Below are 17884 nucleotides of genomic sequence, written 5' to 3'. Positions count from 1 at the left end.
CACAAGAAAGGGGCAGAACAAGATCCACAAACAAACCATTTGACTCTAAGTCTTGTGTACTACCAGGTTCCTATTGACTTCAAAACTATACGATTTACAATCCATAAGATGGAATTCTAATCAGCAATAAAAAGAAACAAACTACTGACACAATCTACGACATGGAGAAACCACAAAAACATATGCTAAGTGAAAGATGCCAGATGCAAAAGACTACATATGGTATATTTCCACTTATGTGAAATGTCCAGAAAAGGCAAATGTATAATAAAAGAAAGTAGATTGTCTGAGGCTCAGGGTGGGAAAGGAGATTGACTGCAAATAGCAGGAAAGGTTCTTTGGGTTGATGGAAATATCCTGAAATTGGATTGTAGGGATGGTGATACAACTCGTTACATGTACTAAAAATTATTGAACTGCACACTTAAAATGGTACTTAAATTTTATGTTATATAAATTATACTTCAAAAATACACGTGGAATATGAAATACTGCATATTTAAATGTTGTGAAATAAAGTCTTTGTATTACATAAAAGAAGATGATTTAATTTATTATACTTTTATCCTCTCTTTTTGAAGGTTACATGTGCATGATTTCCCTCTGCAAGTGCCAGAGAGGCTGGAAGAGCTATACACAGGTAGTAATCCCTTCTAAATGCCATGTACATGATAGAGGGGTCACCAAGAAAACCCATTGCCCAACACCTATTCAGACACAAATCCTCCCGGAATTTCAAGTTTAAATTCAAGATACTGAGTTAAGCACACAAATGTCCCCCAGAATCCACTACACTTCAAACCATTTTAATGTTTGTGGACCCAGGGTCAAGAATCTTTGACTAGAAGCCATTTCAAGAAGTTGACACTCTCCTTGCTCTTTGGAACATGTAAAAAGAGCTTTGTTTTAATTTTATACTTTCCCTTTCCCTTTAGTGCATCACATCTGCAGTCAGCTTGGAAAAAGTGCAAGAGCTTCTTAGGCAAGCAGTAACTCTAGGGTCATCCAGTTGGAACATCTTGGCTCCCTTCCCATCCTCATGGCTGTGGTAATATGCCATTGTTTTAATGTCAGAGCCAAGTCCTCAAACTGCATTTCACACTCCACATGCCACAAATGTTCCTTATGCATCTGGATCACAATGTAAGTCATTGTCTCAATTGCTTTACTATTGTGTGGACTTCTAGTCTCTTGTGAAACATATATGGAGAATGGAAATAAAAAACACACATTGATGACATCAGTGGGCCATATGCAATGAATTTTGGGGTTGAGTAAGAGGAACAAAACTTGTATTACGTATATTCCTGAACAGCAACAGCTAATATTTTTCTAAATGGGAGAAGGAAACAGGATGCCTAAAATTCTGTTTGTTCATGGGGAGAGGGATCAGGAGAGAACACACATGACTTACGTGTTTTTTCCATTATGCTCACACTAGGTCCTTCAATCTCCTGGAGCTTTGTATAAACACTGATTTTATATTCAGAATCAGGCTGAAGTCCATAGAAGCAATGCCTGGTTGTCCCTCCACCCACAGTGGATTCTTGCTTTTGCCTATCTATAATAAAAACAAAACAAAACAAAAACATACGCATATGAAATGTTTGAAACACAGCCATTGGCAGATGATTTGCTTCTAAAATACTTCACATGTGTAGCCCAAATCAGATAACTCCAGAATGAGTTATATTTGTTTGAAGTATTGTATCTTCTTCGAAAGAGTTAATATATTCACTGGTATTTTTCTATGGAAAATCACATTTTATATGTCCAAAAATGAAGTTTACTATTAAAAGACTTCTGAGATCAACTCTGTACTTCATGGAGAAGCATTAATGCATGTAATTATATGCACACATCCTAACTGATCTTTTGGACAGGTGCAGATGTGAGGGCATTTATTTATTTTTTTAATCTTTTTTTTTTTTTTTCTGAGATGGAGTCCCACTCTGTTGTCCAGGCTGGAGTGCAATGGTGCGATCTCAGCTCATTGCAACCTCCGCTACGGGGTTCAAGCAATTCTCCTGCCTCAGCCTCCTCAGTAGCTGGAACTACAGGCACGTACCACCATCCCCAGCTAATTTTTCTATTTTTAGTAGAGATGCAGTTTTACCATGTTGGCCAGGCTGGTCTCGAATTCCTGACCTTAGATGATCCACCCGCCTCGGCCTCTGAAAGTGCTGGGATTACAGCCATGAGATACTATGCTTGGCCTATTTTTTTAAAATCTGAACTCCCTTTTATTCAATATGATTTTCTGAACACAGTCCAATGTTATATAACATAAACAGATACTTCCTTTTGGCCTCATATAACTTATTACCACCCAACAGACCACCCTTCTAGGCAGTGGTCTAAAGATACAGGTATGGGTCTCAGAAGCCCTGGTCCATGGGTCCAGATTGTCTTCAAAGCTGCTACAACTGCTGGCAAGAGCTTGCAGCAGCACTGGGACCACCAAGGAGTCCTCACCCTGCCCAGTATCTCCATCTCAGCCTTGACTTTTAACTGGCACCAGTGGTTTCCTTCAATCACAAAAGACATTCCCAGGGAGTTCAGAGGGGCCTCTCCAAATTCCCTGCATCCACTCTGAAAGTCCTTGAATTGAGGAAAAAGGACATGGTGCTTACATAGCATAGAGCCATATATGCTGTACAGCTCAGTCTCTCAATTGCTGGTTCTTTTTTTATCTACCAAGGAGACATGTCATACACAGCCAATTCACATGGCACCTTCTCTGTCTTTTTCTCCACCATGACAGAGGCACAAAGAACTCTGGAGACCTGACTAACTATTGGTTCCTTTCTTTGTTCCCACACCCATAGCAAAATTGCTGTGCATCTCCTGGAAGAACTAGTGCTGGCCCTTAGGTCCTGAGACGAGGAATCTGGATTAATTATATTCATCATTTCTTGAGGGTTTATTATACCCAGGTTCTGTGCTTGCTATTTAATTATAACAACAGCAATAAAGATAATAATAGCCAACATTTAATGAGTGCTTATCATGTGCCAGGCAATATTCTAAGGAATTCATATGTATTATCTCATCTGATTCTTACAACATTTATAATTATTCCCAATTTAAAGAGAAGAAACTAAAGGTCAGAAAAGTTAATAACTTCTGCAAGTCCTTATTCTAATTAGCAGAACTGAGATTGTTTAAACTGGTAGATAATAGTTGTACATATTTTGGGGGTTTGTGTGATATTCTCATACCTCTATACAATGTGTAATGATCAAATCAGGTAATTGGAATATCCATCACTTCAAACATCTATCTTTTCTTTGAGTTGGGAATATTACCATTCTTTTTTTCCAGCTATTTTGAAATATACAATTGTTGTTAACTATTATTTCCCTACTGTACTATCAAATACTAAAACTTACCCCTTCTACCTAACTGTATTATTCTACCCCTTGACCCACTTCTACTCATCCCCCTGAATTCAGAACTCTAAAGCTCAGTTTCAGAGGATGTTGCTTTAATTTCCACTGGTATATTTTAAGCAAATGTGAATGAAATATATAGTTTTCCAAAATGAAACCATCTGAGAGCTATTGAGTGCATATGAAATGTGCAAACATGATGGCTAGAGATTAGATGATGCTTTATCACTCCACAGAGCCTACTTGGGTGGCTTTCATTATTGAAGAGTTTCAAGTCTTTTCCTCATAGGCATAGAGCATTGTTGTTGTTGTTGTTTTTACCACAATGGACAACTGATTAAGTTGATTAAGAGGAGGAATCACTGCTACCACAAAAAAACAATTATTCAAATTTCCCTCTAGATTGATCATCTTATCCATAAATTGCATTTGTTTAATCAAAGCTTCATAACGCTTTATTTCTAGGGGTTGAAAAACTAGTGTTTAAAAACTGCATTGATTAAATATATTACACGTATCATTTAGTGGTTAAAAAGAACTATCCACTCCTTCAAAATGTTATTTGCAGAGGAGTTTATGAAGAATAAACAGAATCTAGAAAATATAAAAGTATACCAGTTGCTTTTTCAACTATAAAATGCAAAAATTTACACAATTTTTGTCTATTTTATAAGTATCAAACCTAATTAAATTGCCATCCATATTCTGATATGCATATATTGAAGCAAAGATATGTATATTATAATATGCATATATCAGAATAAACATGATATATGTTATTTTAAATCTTGTCTATGGACAAATATAGACTTTTAAAAATATAAACGAATTAAAGTTATTTGTTAAATAGATTTTAAATTTATTTTTATATATTGTGAATATGAGAGAGTTTCAGAAGTGAATTTATAATAGAATTTTTATTAATGTATTTGTTCAAAGTAAAATACTGTCAACTTTAATCATTTCTTGTTGATATATTATGAAAAATGATAACATTTAAAAATTGTTAAAGTGTTTGTGAGATTATAAATTATGTGAAATGGGTTTGATAGTAAGTAAAATTCAGTGAACTCAGTGTTTTGCTTTGCGTAGGTCCAAGTTTAGTCTATGGTTTCCAGGCTCAGAATCCCACAATAACTGTTTCTTTTTGACCCTTAGCTATCCCTTAGAGCCTACTAAAAGCTTCTGTGAGCCACCTGTAATACAAACATTTCCTGAATTTTATACATTGATCATACTGATCTACCTCCACGAACCTTGCGGGGACTCTCCAGGAGTCAATCCTAGAAATGCGCTTTTCTGTCACATTTCCTATTTCATGTAGAAACCCATGTACTTTAAAGACCCTTGAAAATAGAATATAAGTAGACCTTACTGCTAAAATAATAAATCTATAAACATTGGAAAACTGGAACAAGCACTATAAGATTAATGGCAAACAGTATCAATTTGGTTCCCAATACTAACAAAGAGGGGTTCCATGAATGGGGGTGTATCCATGTTGCTTTTGGCATGTGCAATTCAGGCCTATTGGCTTTGCCTTAAGGAAAACATTCAGACTGACCAAATGGTGACTAATTTCCTCAACCCCTCATGCCAAAAGCGGGAAGTTAATTTATTTTTTTGAAACAGAGGGAAAAAATCTGTCTTTATTTGTGCACTCATTCTTAGCAAGCAAGACTAAATCCGTTCTCCAGATTATAATCGTATAATTATAATTATAATGCCATCAGCTTGACTTACCAAAATGTCCTACAAGTAGTTATTGAGTTCCACAAGCAAAGAATATCCAGCATCCAGGAAACTACTCTGGTTGAATTTTATGATATAAATAATTATACTCCCCATAATGTCACTGCTTCAAAAAGTTTAATTCTGATCATAGGTTTTGTTCCATATGATGTTTTTCTGCGGACCTGGTCTTTGGTAAGGTAGGCTCTCCACCATGCTGCAATTCTCTATCCTTGTCAATAAATAATACTGCAAAGCTGACATCTCAGCACCTAAATAGGGACAAGTGGAGCATCCTCTGAACCTTTATCTAAGCAGGTTACAAAGAAGTTCATCAGGTTTTGGGGATTGAGGGGGAATAAACTGTTTGGGCCTATGTGGCATATATTAATAAATGCATGAATTTGAAGGCAACCTTAGGTGCCAAGGCAACTCAGAAACAGCTGGAGAGAGGGATAAAATCCCACAGCATCTGCAGAACTAATGGAGGATCTCACAGGGCTCTGAAAATCTCTCACTTTGGGCTGTCCTAGAATTAACCAAAAACCTATCATTTAATTTGGCAAATGGATGACTGAGTGGAAAGCAGATTTTATTTCAGTCTTTCCTGAGAAGACCTTGTCCTTCTGGTAATCTTTCTTTTTTCTTGGCCATAAAAATGTCATAATATTTACATGGGGAAAGGACATCTGTTGCTTTTGCTTGTCTTATATCTGAAATCTCTTTCTTTGCATCCATTCCTCCTCACTCTTGGTCTTCATGGTTTGGGGAGGATTGAATAACACCCCCACCTCCTGCCACCACCACCAGATACAGGGGTGGAAGGCAACCAGGTCCAAACAGTCAGTTTATTTCATGCCCTTGCACTCAATGACAGATTTAGAGGCATGTGACCCAAACCAGGCGAATATGACTCAGTTCCTGGACTTCTGTTGGAACTATTGAGAAAGAGAAGCTCTCTTTTCACCAAGAATGTTAAAGCTGGAAGCTGGGAGAATGTAATTCTGGATGTGACTCACTGAGCCTGGCTGAAAATGAAGGCAGAGGAGAACAGAACACAAGGAGCAAGACTTTTCTCTAGGACATTGAACACCTAGGTCCAAATGTGCCTGAAACCAGAGACTTTTGGACTTCTCAGTATACTAGCCAATAAATTGACCCTTTGGCTTAAGTTTATCTAGCTTTCTGTGAATATGAATAAACAAGCCTGAATGATACAATGTGGCTATTCTACTCACAAAAACCTTGCAAAATTGCAGTTATTGCCTCAGTTAATAGACTCAGATGAATTAATTTTACGGAAGCTGAAGCCCGGAGAAGAAAGTTGACCAGCGGTTGTGGTTACAGTGAAGACTTCATCACTAACTTAATCTCAGAATAAAAATGCACATGCTCAAGCTATGAAAAAATATATGGAAAAAAACTGGAAAAAATTACCCATCAAACTGTAAGGATTTGACAGAGGCATTCAGAAAGAGGTCAACTGGGATAAAGCTTTATTCCAACACATGGCGAAATTGGGTCTCATTTATTCCTGGTATCTCCTTTGCCTGGAGTGGAAAGACTGAAATTTCTGCAGAGACCACATATGTAGTCAATATTACAGTCAAAACACCTGAGGGTCTGAGACTCATCTGCCCATGGAAGAATGGGCATCTTACCACAAGTCCTTTAAAGGCAGTGAATCAGGATGGTGACCACATTCCTCTATAAGATAACGAAACTCAACCTAATTCTTCTCCATTCCAAAGTAGAAAGACTATTCCTTGATCTAAATTGTATGAGTTAAAATACCTAAACACATTTCCTACTGCCACCCCCAAACTCACTCCTCCATCAAACATTCCTTTTCAAGTTGTCAATTAGAATCTTTTGCTGTCCAGTTGATAAATAATATTCAGTAAGACAACTGTGTGAATGAAATGTAGGCTAATTTTGTTCATAAATCTAATCTCTCAGCAACAAATGTTGATGAGAAGTACATTGAGCAACACTTTTGTTTGTTCTTGTTCAATTAAGACTATAAAGGTTCAGTTGAAAAAATTTCTGGCAGACTGAAAATAATACTGAGGGAGTATAAATTCACTTAACTTGAAGATAAAAAGGAACTGTGGACTCATTTACTTGTCAGCAAAGATCTTGGCTTCAGAAAGAGCTTATTGTGGTTTTAGATGACCAGTTCAGTCTTATCAGACAAATCAATCATATCCTCTGATAAAACTCTCAAGACTGCTTTGCAAATATGCTAAACTAAAACCATTTAATTTAAAAAACTACGAATCTTACTGATTCCATTGATAAAGCCAGTTTTTATACGTCATTGTGTCAACATATATAGTGATAAATTTTTATGAAAGGCAACGAATATCTACAGGAACCCACGTTCCTTCATTTCAATTTCCTAAATCATATAAAAGGATAAATCATATAAAAGAATTGTGGGATAGTTTGGGAGGGTGATTATTACACTTAGTATTTTTTCTTAGGCTTAGCAAATACCACTAAATGCCAACCCTTCTATATTAAAGTGTGACTTACAGAAATATAGGAAACATAACTCCTCAAGATTTCACAGTTGTTTCTCAAATTGTTGCCTGTGCTTTATCTACTTCTGGCATCCCATAAATCATACTTAACCTAACCATAAAATCCATGTGACTTATCCTGACTTTCTCCCTCAATGTTTGTTCCAGATTAATACCACTCCCAAATGTCAAGCCAATGTCAGGCTGGAAGGATCCTTACATCATATAGAGAGATTCAAAGAAGCAGTGGTGCCACATGTCTACCATGATGATATCTTGACTGGGATTGGCAGGAATTTCTTCTCGTATGTTCCACCTATCTCAGTTCTTATTCTACAAGGGACATATTTCCAAATGCTCTCAGTGCTCTCCTAAACTACACTTTCCACTTTATGGATTGGATCAAAAATGGGATTTATGGATTCTGAATATATCTATAGTTAGGAATCTGAGCTACTAAACCCAGTCTTACTTGGAACTAGAAATAATTAGGTCATTTTGCTTTTCTGAAATGCGGAAACCAAGATCATTTGTCCAGAAAAACAGGCTACATTTTTAACAATTTTACTCCCAACTTTGGAAGATTTTAAAAAATCACTTGGGAATCTTTAGCATCTCCTATAATCCCATAAAATAACAAGACATACCTTTTCTATTGTTTCTATAAATCTGATTAAGTAATTTTTATTATTTGATTTCATCTTCTGAATAGTGTCCATGCTGATGTTGGGAAAAGAGGATTAACCGGCTCTAGATACTCATTTTTAGGGAATCAGCCATTTGTTGTTGTTCTCGATATTTTTAATGAAGACAGACATTTTTACTGTTTCAGCCTTGGAACAAAGTCCCAACTTGTAGATGTACGTGAGAAATGTAATGCTGAAGAACTTGTTCATGATGGTGTAGATACATTAAGTCTCTGGAATGAGGGTTTGTTTTTCACCAACTATCCCCAAAAGAAAAAGAAACACTAAGAAAAACATTAAATTTAAACTTGATCCCTAGAGAGTGAATACCCAAATTAGAGTACAATATAATTTTAATGTATGCTAGTCTTGGTTATCTGGCTGCTAACATTTTTGGGGTCCTTCCAGTGCACAAAGCACTGTTGTAAGTGCTTTATGTGAAATATCTCAGCTTTATCTTCACAGAACTCTAAAAAATCAGCACTATGGTTATACCCATTACCAGATAAGGAAAAGGGAGGCTTGCAGAGGGTTAGTAATTCACGTACCCAACCAGTCAGACTCCATATGCAGCATGACTGACCAATACAAATTGCTTCCTCGACAAGAGGGCTGTTGTCTAACGCTACTTGTGTGTTGTGCATAGTGGTGTGCAAAGAACCAAATACACAAATGCTTGACAAAAACATAAGTGATGGATTGTACTCACCCTGGAGGGATTCTATAACAACCCTATAGGCTGTGGCATGGCGATGTACCTGCCAGTGGGCACACAAGCTGGTCATTTCAACGTGTTTGGCTTGGAGATTGGTAACACCCAAGAACACTGGAATGAAATAGAAACATAACTGTATCACACTGCAGACAACACCACAAACATCCCTGAATCTGAAATTAATTTCTGGAAAAATTTTCATTCAAAGCTGCATACTCAGAGCTGGGAAATCCATCAATTTACAATGAGTTAGTATACAAAAGATAAATGTTTTATGATTTGAGAAAACAGATTGCAAAACATTATGCATGATGTGGTCTGTCTGCTATTTTTCTTATTTGTTTGTTGTTTATTTGTTTTGAGATGGGGTCCTGCTCTGTAGCCCAGGCTGGAGTGCAGTGGCATGATCTCATCTCACTGTAACCTCAACCTCCTGGGCTCCAGCAATCCTCCCACCTCAGCCTTCCAAGCAGTTGGGATCACAGGCATGTGCCACCACATGCAGCTAATTTTTTTTTTTTTTTTTTTTTTTTTTGGTACAGGCAGTGTTTCTCCATGTTGCTCACGCTGGTCTCAAACTCCTGAGCTCAAACCACCTGCCTGCCTCAGCCTCCCAAAGTGCTGGGATTACAGGTGTGAGCCACCATACCTGGCCCTGTCTGCATTTTAAATAGAAGAGGAAGTACATATTGAAAGGAAAAAGACCAGATGCAAAGGATGATGAAATGTTGGGTAATTTTAAATCTTACCCCCTTTATATACTTGTGTTTTCTAAATATTACACAATAAACATGTAATACTTGTATAACAAAAAAGTAAATACAGTATGTACTTATCAACCAATGAGATAGCCATGGCTTAAAAAGAGAAGAGTAAAATAGTCAAAATGGAAGTGTTCTGCAAACAGGAGCAGTTTCACAAGGACTGGTCTTCAAAACGCGATTGAATAAACACTTTTGAAACTTTAAAAATAAAATATTTTACACAGATAGCACAAATTATTTTTTAAATACCTAGGTTCCTTAGACATTGTGATATGCAAAAATGGTTGTTTGGGGAGGCAATAAGATATTGTTTCTACAAGATAATAAAAAAGTAGGTAGCCAGTGTTTATCATTTGGATCCAAGCAGAAAATCAACATATTTACTTTTCCTAATGACCTCCGACTTCCATTCATATCATTTTCTATTATTTCTCTCTCTCTCAGCTTACTCACAAAATAAAAATACCTTGGAATTATCTTTTCAAGATGGTAAAAATAATCTTATCTAACTACAATTTATACATTTACACTGTTCGTTTCTGTTACGGCAGAGAAAGAAGACTTTTTTCCTAAAGCCAATTAAACAATCTCTCTTTCCCCTAACAAAAACAAATGAATGTTAATTGATTTATATAACTTTTTTGTTTTGCTTTTTGAGATGGAGTCTCACTCTTGTCACCCTGGCTGGAGTGCAGTAGCACAATCTCAGCTCACTGCAACCTCCACCTCCCAGGTACAGGCGATACTCCTGCCTCAGCCTCCTGAGTAGCTGGGATTACAGGCACACACCACCACACCCGACTAACTTTTATATTTTTAGTAGAGACAGGGTTTCGCCATGTTGGCCAGGCTGGTCTCAAACTCCTGACCTCAGGTGATCTGCCTGCCTCAGCCTCCCAAAGTGCTGGGATTACAGGCGTGAGCCACTGCACCCGGCCCTGATTTATATAACTTTTATCAATGTTAATGATTTATATAACCACACAAAATATTTTTAAAGTACCTTATATTAATTTATTTGCCATTGTGGGAGGTTTTCTTTTGCTTGGGAGAAAGAGAGAGAATAAATAATAAACTCACTTAATTTATATTTTAAGGACAAGAATATAAAACAATCCAACAATCTCAGTCTTTTAAAATATGTTTGGAATGCTCAATATATTTATTAAGGGATAGAAGAAAGAGGAAACAGAATTGAAGAGGGAGCAGAAAAGAGGATGGAAAAAGACAAGAAAGACTAGGGAGAAGAGAGACCAATAAAAAATCATAGGGCCGGGCATGATGGCTCACGCCTGTAATCCCAGCACTTTGAGAGGCCAAGTCAGGTGGATCACCTGAGGTCAGGAGTTCAAGACCAGCTTGACTAACATGGTGAAACCCTGTCTTTACTAAAAATAGAAAATTAGCCAGGCATGGTGGCGCACGCTTTAATCCCAGCTATAGGGGATGCTGTGGTGTAACTAAGGAAGGCTGTGAGGTTGCTATAGGTTGCGCAAAACAGAGGAAATACTTGGAGGTTTCATTAGTGAAGCCACAACAGTGTCACATCAACAGCCAAGCACAAGATCAGAACCACAACCAAAGGCTTCCTAGGTCTGTTGAAGATGGAGACTATTTCTTTTAAGATAAATTTATTCACTATCTAGCCTTCAAGGTCTCAAGATATTCCATGACAGAGAGTTCAGGACACCTCTTCTATAAAAGGGCTGGCCCTATATGCAATCGGGGGGTGCTGGGGTCTGGCTTAATATATGGCCCACTCTTGCCTGACAGTATTGATTAGATTAATTATTTATTAGGGATGAGGGTAAGATATAGGACAAGTGCATAAAGCCAAATCATTACAATAATAATAGTGGTTATTCACTGAATATTTCCCACATCATAAGCATGCTACATACATTTTTTCTCTGTAATCCTCACAATTTGCCTGAACGATGGTTATTATTATTTTCATTTTAGAATTGAAAAAGCCTGGGCTGAGGGAAGTTAAGCAATTTGCCCAAGGCCACACTAATAAGTAGCAGATTTGAGGCTTATTCTTTTGATAATACCATGACTACGATGTCAAGAGTGGGGCATGTGCTGTTGATTGCACTCAGGACTATCTTGATTAGTACACAAACGACTTGTATTTTGGTCATTTATGTGTTATCTTTAATGTGTATTTTAAAATGTGATTAAAAATCTTGAGTGATATAATGGACTTTGGGGACTAAAGGGGGATGTTTGGAAGGGGGGTGAGGGATAAAAGACTATGTATTCGTTACAGTATACAGTGCTCCACTGACGGGTGCACTAAAATCTCAGAATTCACCACTAGAGAATTTATCCATGTAACCAAAAACCCCTTGTACCCTAAGGGATATTGAAGTTTTTAAAATACATAAAAAAAAATAAAGATGTCATTTGACTATCAAAAAAGAAAATAAAATGTATACTTCAAAAATAATTTGATTGTGGTGATCATTACACATTGTAAACATAAATCATCACATTGAAGACTGCAGATCTATGTATCTACACCTCGAATATATACAATTTTTATTTGCCAATTATACCTCAATAAAGCTAGAAAAAAAATGAAAGAATAGTGAGTATTTGAAACAACAACGATAATATCTTAAGGGGTTTATAACAATAGAATTACAAAATAGATAGAAAAAGAGTAGCAAAAAGGAAGAAGGTATTATACATTGTTATAAAATTCTTAAGCCAAAAAGCAGTAATTTAAGGTAGACTGGAATAAGCTGAGGATTCATGTTGAAATCTCTAGCGTATCTATGAAAATTTGGAATATTTGAGAAGCCAGTAGAGGAGAAAATATTTTTTAATATATTAAAAAATAAAAATACTGATTTTCTGTTTAGGGTAATTACATGGATTTTGAAAAGTATTTAGGTCAAAAACTGTAAGTCAATCCAAATAAATAAACAGATCATGCAGAGGTATAACAAACTTCAGGAATATGGCACGCAGGTGATGGAATTTGGAAAACACTGCATTAGTGGGTGGGTGTCTGGGAGTGGTGTACGCCAATGAGGAGTCCCAGATGGTGTGCAGACATGAAAACCCTCAAAGGAGTAGAGAAGGAAGTGCTGAGAGTGGGGTGGCATGTACTTTTGATGGATGGCATGTGTGCATGCACAAGGGGGTGGAGTGACCCCTCTGAGAAAAGACAAACCTCATCCTGCTCCAACTTTGACATTGGCCATCTCGGGCTACAGGCAGTTTGGAAAATTTCACCAAATTTGAAAAATGCCAACACAGATCGTCCAGAAGGAAATCCTATCTGCAATCATCAAGTCTATTTGAAAGCCAGATACTGACACCCTGCCTGCCAACCAGGACTCTGAACTACCCCGAATAAAGAGCACACCTTTCTTTCCATGAACCACCATCCAGAAAGAGCAATGTGGAGGAAAAGAAAAATGCGGAGGAAAAGAAAAGAGCAATGCGGAGGAAAAGAAAAAATGATATATTTTTCTATTCCATTTCAGCCTCCTGTGTGCTTGGGAGGCTGAGGAGGTTGAATCATGAGGTCAAGAGATCAAGATCATCCTGGCCAACATGGTGAAACTCCGTCCCTACTAAAATTACGAAAATTAACTGGGCATGGTGGCTTGTGCCTGTAATCCCAGTTACTCAGGAGGCTGAGGAAGGAGAATCGCTTGAACCCGGGAGGCAGATGTTGCAGTGAGCCAAGATCGCATCACCGCACTCCAGCCTGGGCAACAGAGCAAGACTCCATCTCAAAAAAACAAAACAAAACAAAACCCAGGTGCAGCTGAGGCCACTGGAGCTGGCTCTTACATGTTTTCACCATGCCTGTCAGGGCGTCGCTGAAGCCTGAGGCCTGGGAGGCAAATATCTTCACATTGTAGTCCATTCCGCTGAGGAGGTTTGTGATAAGAATGGTGTTAATGTCAGCTCCCACAAACGTTTCCAGTGTTGGACCAGGAACTAAAGAAAAAAGAGGATATATTTTAGTTACAACAAAATATGGGAAAATAGAAGCACTCTTAGATCAAATTGTACTCACTCGACTGCTTTTCAGTTGCCTAGGATTATACAGCAAGCAGACAGCAGGGTTGAGGTTTGAATCTGGTCTCATCTAACTCTAAAAACTGCTGTGCTAAAGGTTATTTTTAGGGACCTAGTCCTTTCCCTAAATATAGTTTTATCCTTGTGCTTATTCAAAGAAATTGGTCCACCTCACAGTCTACTATCTGCTATATTGTTATGTACTATGTTGTAACAGGCAATTGAGGAATTTGTCCAATTAAAGAAATAATTCTCAATTGTCCATTCTAAGGTAACCAACTTTGTTCCCAGCAGGCATGCAAGTGGCAGTCATAGCAAATTTTATCATGGAGACCAGGCCATACCTTGCCACATTGTGAACCAGCATCAATGTTGACACTTTACTTTTATCTGATCCTTTCAGGATGTTTAATACTAGACAGATTATGCTCTTATTCCAAGGCCCTTGATTAGCTAGCATTTTCAGGCCTTTATGTTTTCACCTCTTCTTCAATCTAGTGGGGTCTTTAATGAAGCATTAAAAACATTCGTTGCTAAAGTCTATACAAATTTATTTACGTCCTGCTTCTTCCCATGCATGCTCATTCTTTAAGAGCTTTGAGTTAGTGACAAGTTCTCAAAATACTCATCACTTTCCTCCAGAAGCCCCCTTCCAACAATACATTTATATGTCTATGTATGTATGTGTTAACTCAGCGATTTTCCCACGCCCCACATGTACGATGCAAATGACCATACATGTATATTTCTCCCACTTGGCCTAGAACAGGATTTCTCAGCCTCAGCACTATTGGTATTTTGAACTGAAAAATTCTTTATTCTGGAACAGAGGAGTACTGTCAATTGTAGCGTGTTTAGGAGTGCCCATTAGATTCCAGGAGCAAGTCCTCTCTCACCAGTTGTAACAATCAAAAATGTCTCTGTTGGGGAGCAAATGACATCAACTGAGAACCACTGGCCTAAAATAAAGCTTTTTTGCTTAGAAAGCCTGATCAATATTTGTAAAATGATCCAAAGAACAAATTAAGGAAGGCTGTCTTACAAATTAACGCATGCTTCTGGCCTAAAGCAAAGAGAGAAAAACATTGGTGATGGGTCCCAAAGAATGAGCCTGGAGCAGACTAGTGCATCCATGTTCTAGTCTTACTATTTTATTTTCCTGGTTATAAGGATGTTTGTCTGGAGAAATTGGAGGTGGGAGTATTTGAGTCTTATGGGCCTGAAGACAATAGCGCCTGGATAATGAGACACAATAGAAAAGGCTGAAAATTGGTATGGGACGAGAACCACATCTCAGATGAAAGATGGAGACTAATGGAGTTTTTGAAGGCAGAAAGTGCTTATATTTTATTTTTATTTTTTGAGACAGGGTCTTGCTTTGTTGCCCAGGCTGGAGTGCAGTGGTGTGATCACAGCTCACTGTAGCCTTGACTTATCGGGCTCAGGCGATTTTCCCACCTCAACCTCCCAGGTAGCTGGGGCTACAGGTGCATGCCACCATGCCTAGCTAATTTTTGTATTTTTTGTAGAGACGGGGTCATACCATGTTGCCCAGGCTGGTCTCAAACTCCTGGACTCAAGCAATCCACCCTCTTCAGCCTCCCAAAGGGCTGAGATTATAGGCATGAGCCACCACACCCAGCCAGCAGAAAATGTTTTAATGACTGTAAGAATGTTTTTAAAATTTTCCTGCCAAATTAAGAAAAATGATTGGAGATGCCCTTTCTGCTGAACAACTAGAGTACTACAGGCCCAGGTCTAGAAAACTGGAAAGACCCTAATAACATCAATTCTAGCCTCCTGTTTAAACTTCATGAGATTGCTAAGAATGGGGAGATGGTACTGTAAGAGGTGCTGGTGCATATGGTCTCCTCTTCACAGGCATACAGACCAAGGGTACGATCACTTTCTACTTGGATCATTTTCATGCCTTCAAGATATAATGATGCGGGAGGTAGAGGCGAGAGGGATCCTCTTATGGAGGTAGCTAAGAGACTGGTGGAAAAGCATTTTACTACCGTGATGAGTTTTTTTTTCTTCCCCCTATTCCATGTCCAAACTGGGGAGACTAAGAAGTTGGTAAATGAAATTTTTCCAACTAATCCGAGAAGTAAGAGGTAGAAGAGAACTTTGAAGTTAGAGATTCCAAATGTTTAGAACTTATATCTTCATTGAGCATAAAGCTTCCTATTCCTATAAAGTCAAGATTTCCTTAGATTGGTTCCTGGTCTAGGGTATGATTAGGTCATGTATATACCCAATATATATTCTTCTAATTGATGTGCCCAGTAGTTTTTTATGTGATGTCATAGCTTCATCATCCTGATAATATCTACCCTATCACTGACCATACTAAAACACTTTATTTTTCCAAAACAAGTAAGAGGTTCTCCCTACTTCTTTAAAAAAAATACAACCAAACATAAGGTGTTATAAGAAAACAATTTATCTTAAAAGACACTTTAAGTGACTGCTCATGGTATCAATATTATTTACAAAGCATTACTTACCACTGACAGGTTTGTAGACAATTCTATAGCCTTTCACCGGGGAAGATGGGGGGTCCCACGTAATGCGCAATCGGTTATACCATTCCTCGGACACCCGCAAGTTCTGGGGCCCCGAGGATGGCACTGAGCAGAAAAGAAAAGGAAAAACAGGGATTCAGTGTAATTTCCTTCTTTATGTCGTACACTGTTGCCATCAAAATATAAGACATCTTCCCACAAAATTAAAAATATTTAAAAGTGAAAGTGCACTGAAACACACAATGAGAAGCCTTTCAGAGTCTGTGGTTGTTTTCAATTTTTTTTTTCTTTTTTGAGACAGAGTCTCACTCTGTCACCCAGGCTGGAGTGCAGTGGCACGATCTCCACTCACTGCAACCTCCACCTCCTGGATTCAAGCAATTCTCCTGCCTCAGCCTCCCAAGTAGCTTGGACTACAGGCACGTGCCACCACGTTTGGCTAATTTTTTGTATTTTTAGTAGAGACGGGGTTTCACCGTGTTAGCCAAGATCGTCTTGATCTCCTGATCTCGTGATCCACCCGCCTTGGCCTCCCAAAGTGCTGGGATTGCAGGCATGAGCCACCACGCCCAGGCTTCAATATTAAATACATGGGAAATAATTGCTCTTAGGACAAAACACTTTTATCTGAAATGTAGAAGTCTTTCATTGTTACTTTGATTCCCTTTTCATCAGTTAATTTTAGGTATAATTGAATTGAATCATGTTTATTAGAAATGTCTGTCTCCATGCCACTCTGTTCCACTAAGTATATGTGAACAGCAATACTGGGGGTGTGTTCATAGAATGTTAATGGTGATTATTCTCAGAGGTAAGATTCTGATTTTTTTTTTTTGCTTTCATCTTCATATTTCCTATATTGTTTGAAGTTTTATATTATTGCTTATCCATTTTTTATCAAAACATTACAGTCATTTATATGGAGGACTATTGTAAATTTGTATGCATTTTGTCATTATCATTTTGTTGTTGATAAAACGTAGTTGTGCTGGCCACTGCTTAACCACTGCTTAGATCATCCACTAATACTTCAAAATAATTTTACTATATAGAGATTTTTAGGATGTAATGGCATTTCTGTAATAAGATTTAAGCCCTATTTTCATACTAATCATCTTTAAATAGTTTTTATTTAAAGATAAATAAATAATAGCAAGTACTTACCTTGCTAGGTAAAATACTACTTGATGTTTTCTTTAATTGTTGCTTAAGTCTGTGATTTTGGTTTTCGAACATTTATTTAGCAGCAACATACCAACATATGCTAGAAATTCCAATGCATAGACCAAATCAAGATGCCAATACACCGGTAAAGGTGGAGTGAAAAGTTTGAAATCTCCCTATAGCTCTGCTCTTCTGTTTTCCTTCTCTCCTTCCTCATGTCCCCTGAGGAAACAACTATAGCAGCTCCGAGGACTCACAATACTCTGGGTGATTTTTAGCAAAATGTGCAGGCTTGGTGGGAGTCTGGGTGGAGGCACACGGCATAAGCACGGGAG

General features: G+C 37.8%; 1 protein-coding gene across 1 annotated transcript in view; it reads right to left on the bottom strand.

Annotated features, from left to right (window-relative positions):
* Positions 1-17884, bottom strand: part of COL14A1 (collagen type XIV alpha 1 chain) — a 314618-nt gene that overhangs the window by 122865 nt on the left and 173869 nt on the right. Inside the window, exons 22-25 of the mRNA XM_058443680.1 lie at positions 16368-16490; positions 13627-13776; positions 9044-9160; positions 1415-1561 (exon numbers count right to left, since the gene is read on the bottom strand). Coding sequence (XP_058299663.1) covers positions 1415-1561; positions 9044-9160; positions 13627-13776; positions 16368-16490 — 537 coding nt within the window. The remainder of the gene's footprint in view (positions 1-1414; positions 1562-9043; positions 9161-13626; positions 13777-16367; positions 16491-17884) is intronic.

The sequence above is a fragment of the Hylobates moloch genome, unplaced genomic scaffold, assembly GCF_009828535.3.
Source record: "Hylobates moloch isolate HMO894 unplaced genomic scaffold, HMol_V3 SCAFFOLD_9, whole genome shotgun sequence".
Lineage (NCBI taxonomy): Eukaryota > Metazoa > Chordata > Mammalia > Primates > Hylobatidae > Hylobates > Hylobates moloch.
This window is presented reverse-complemented; position numbering and strand designations above follow the sequence as displayed.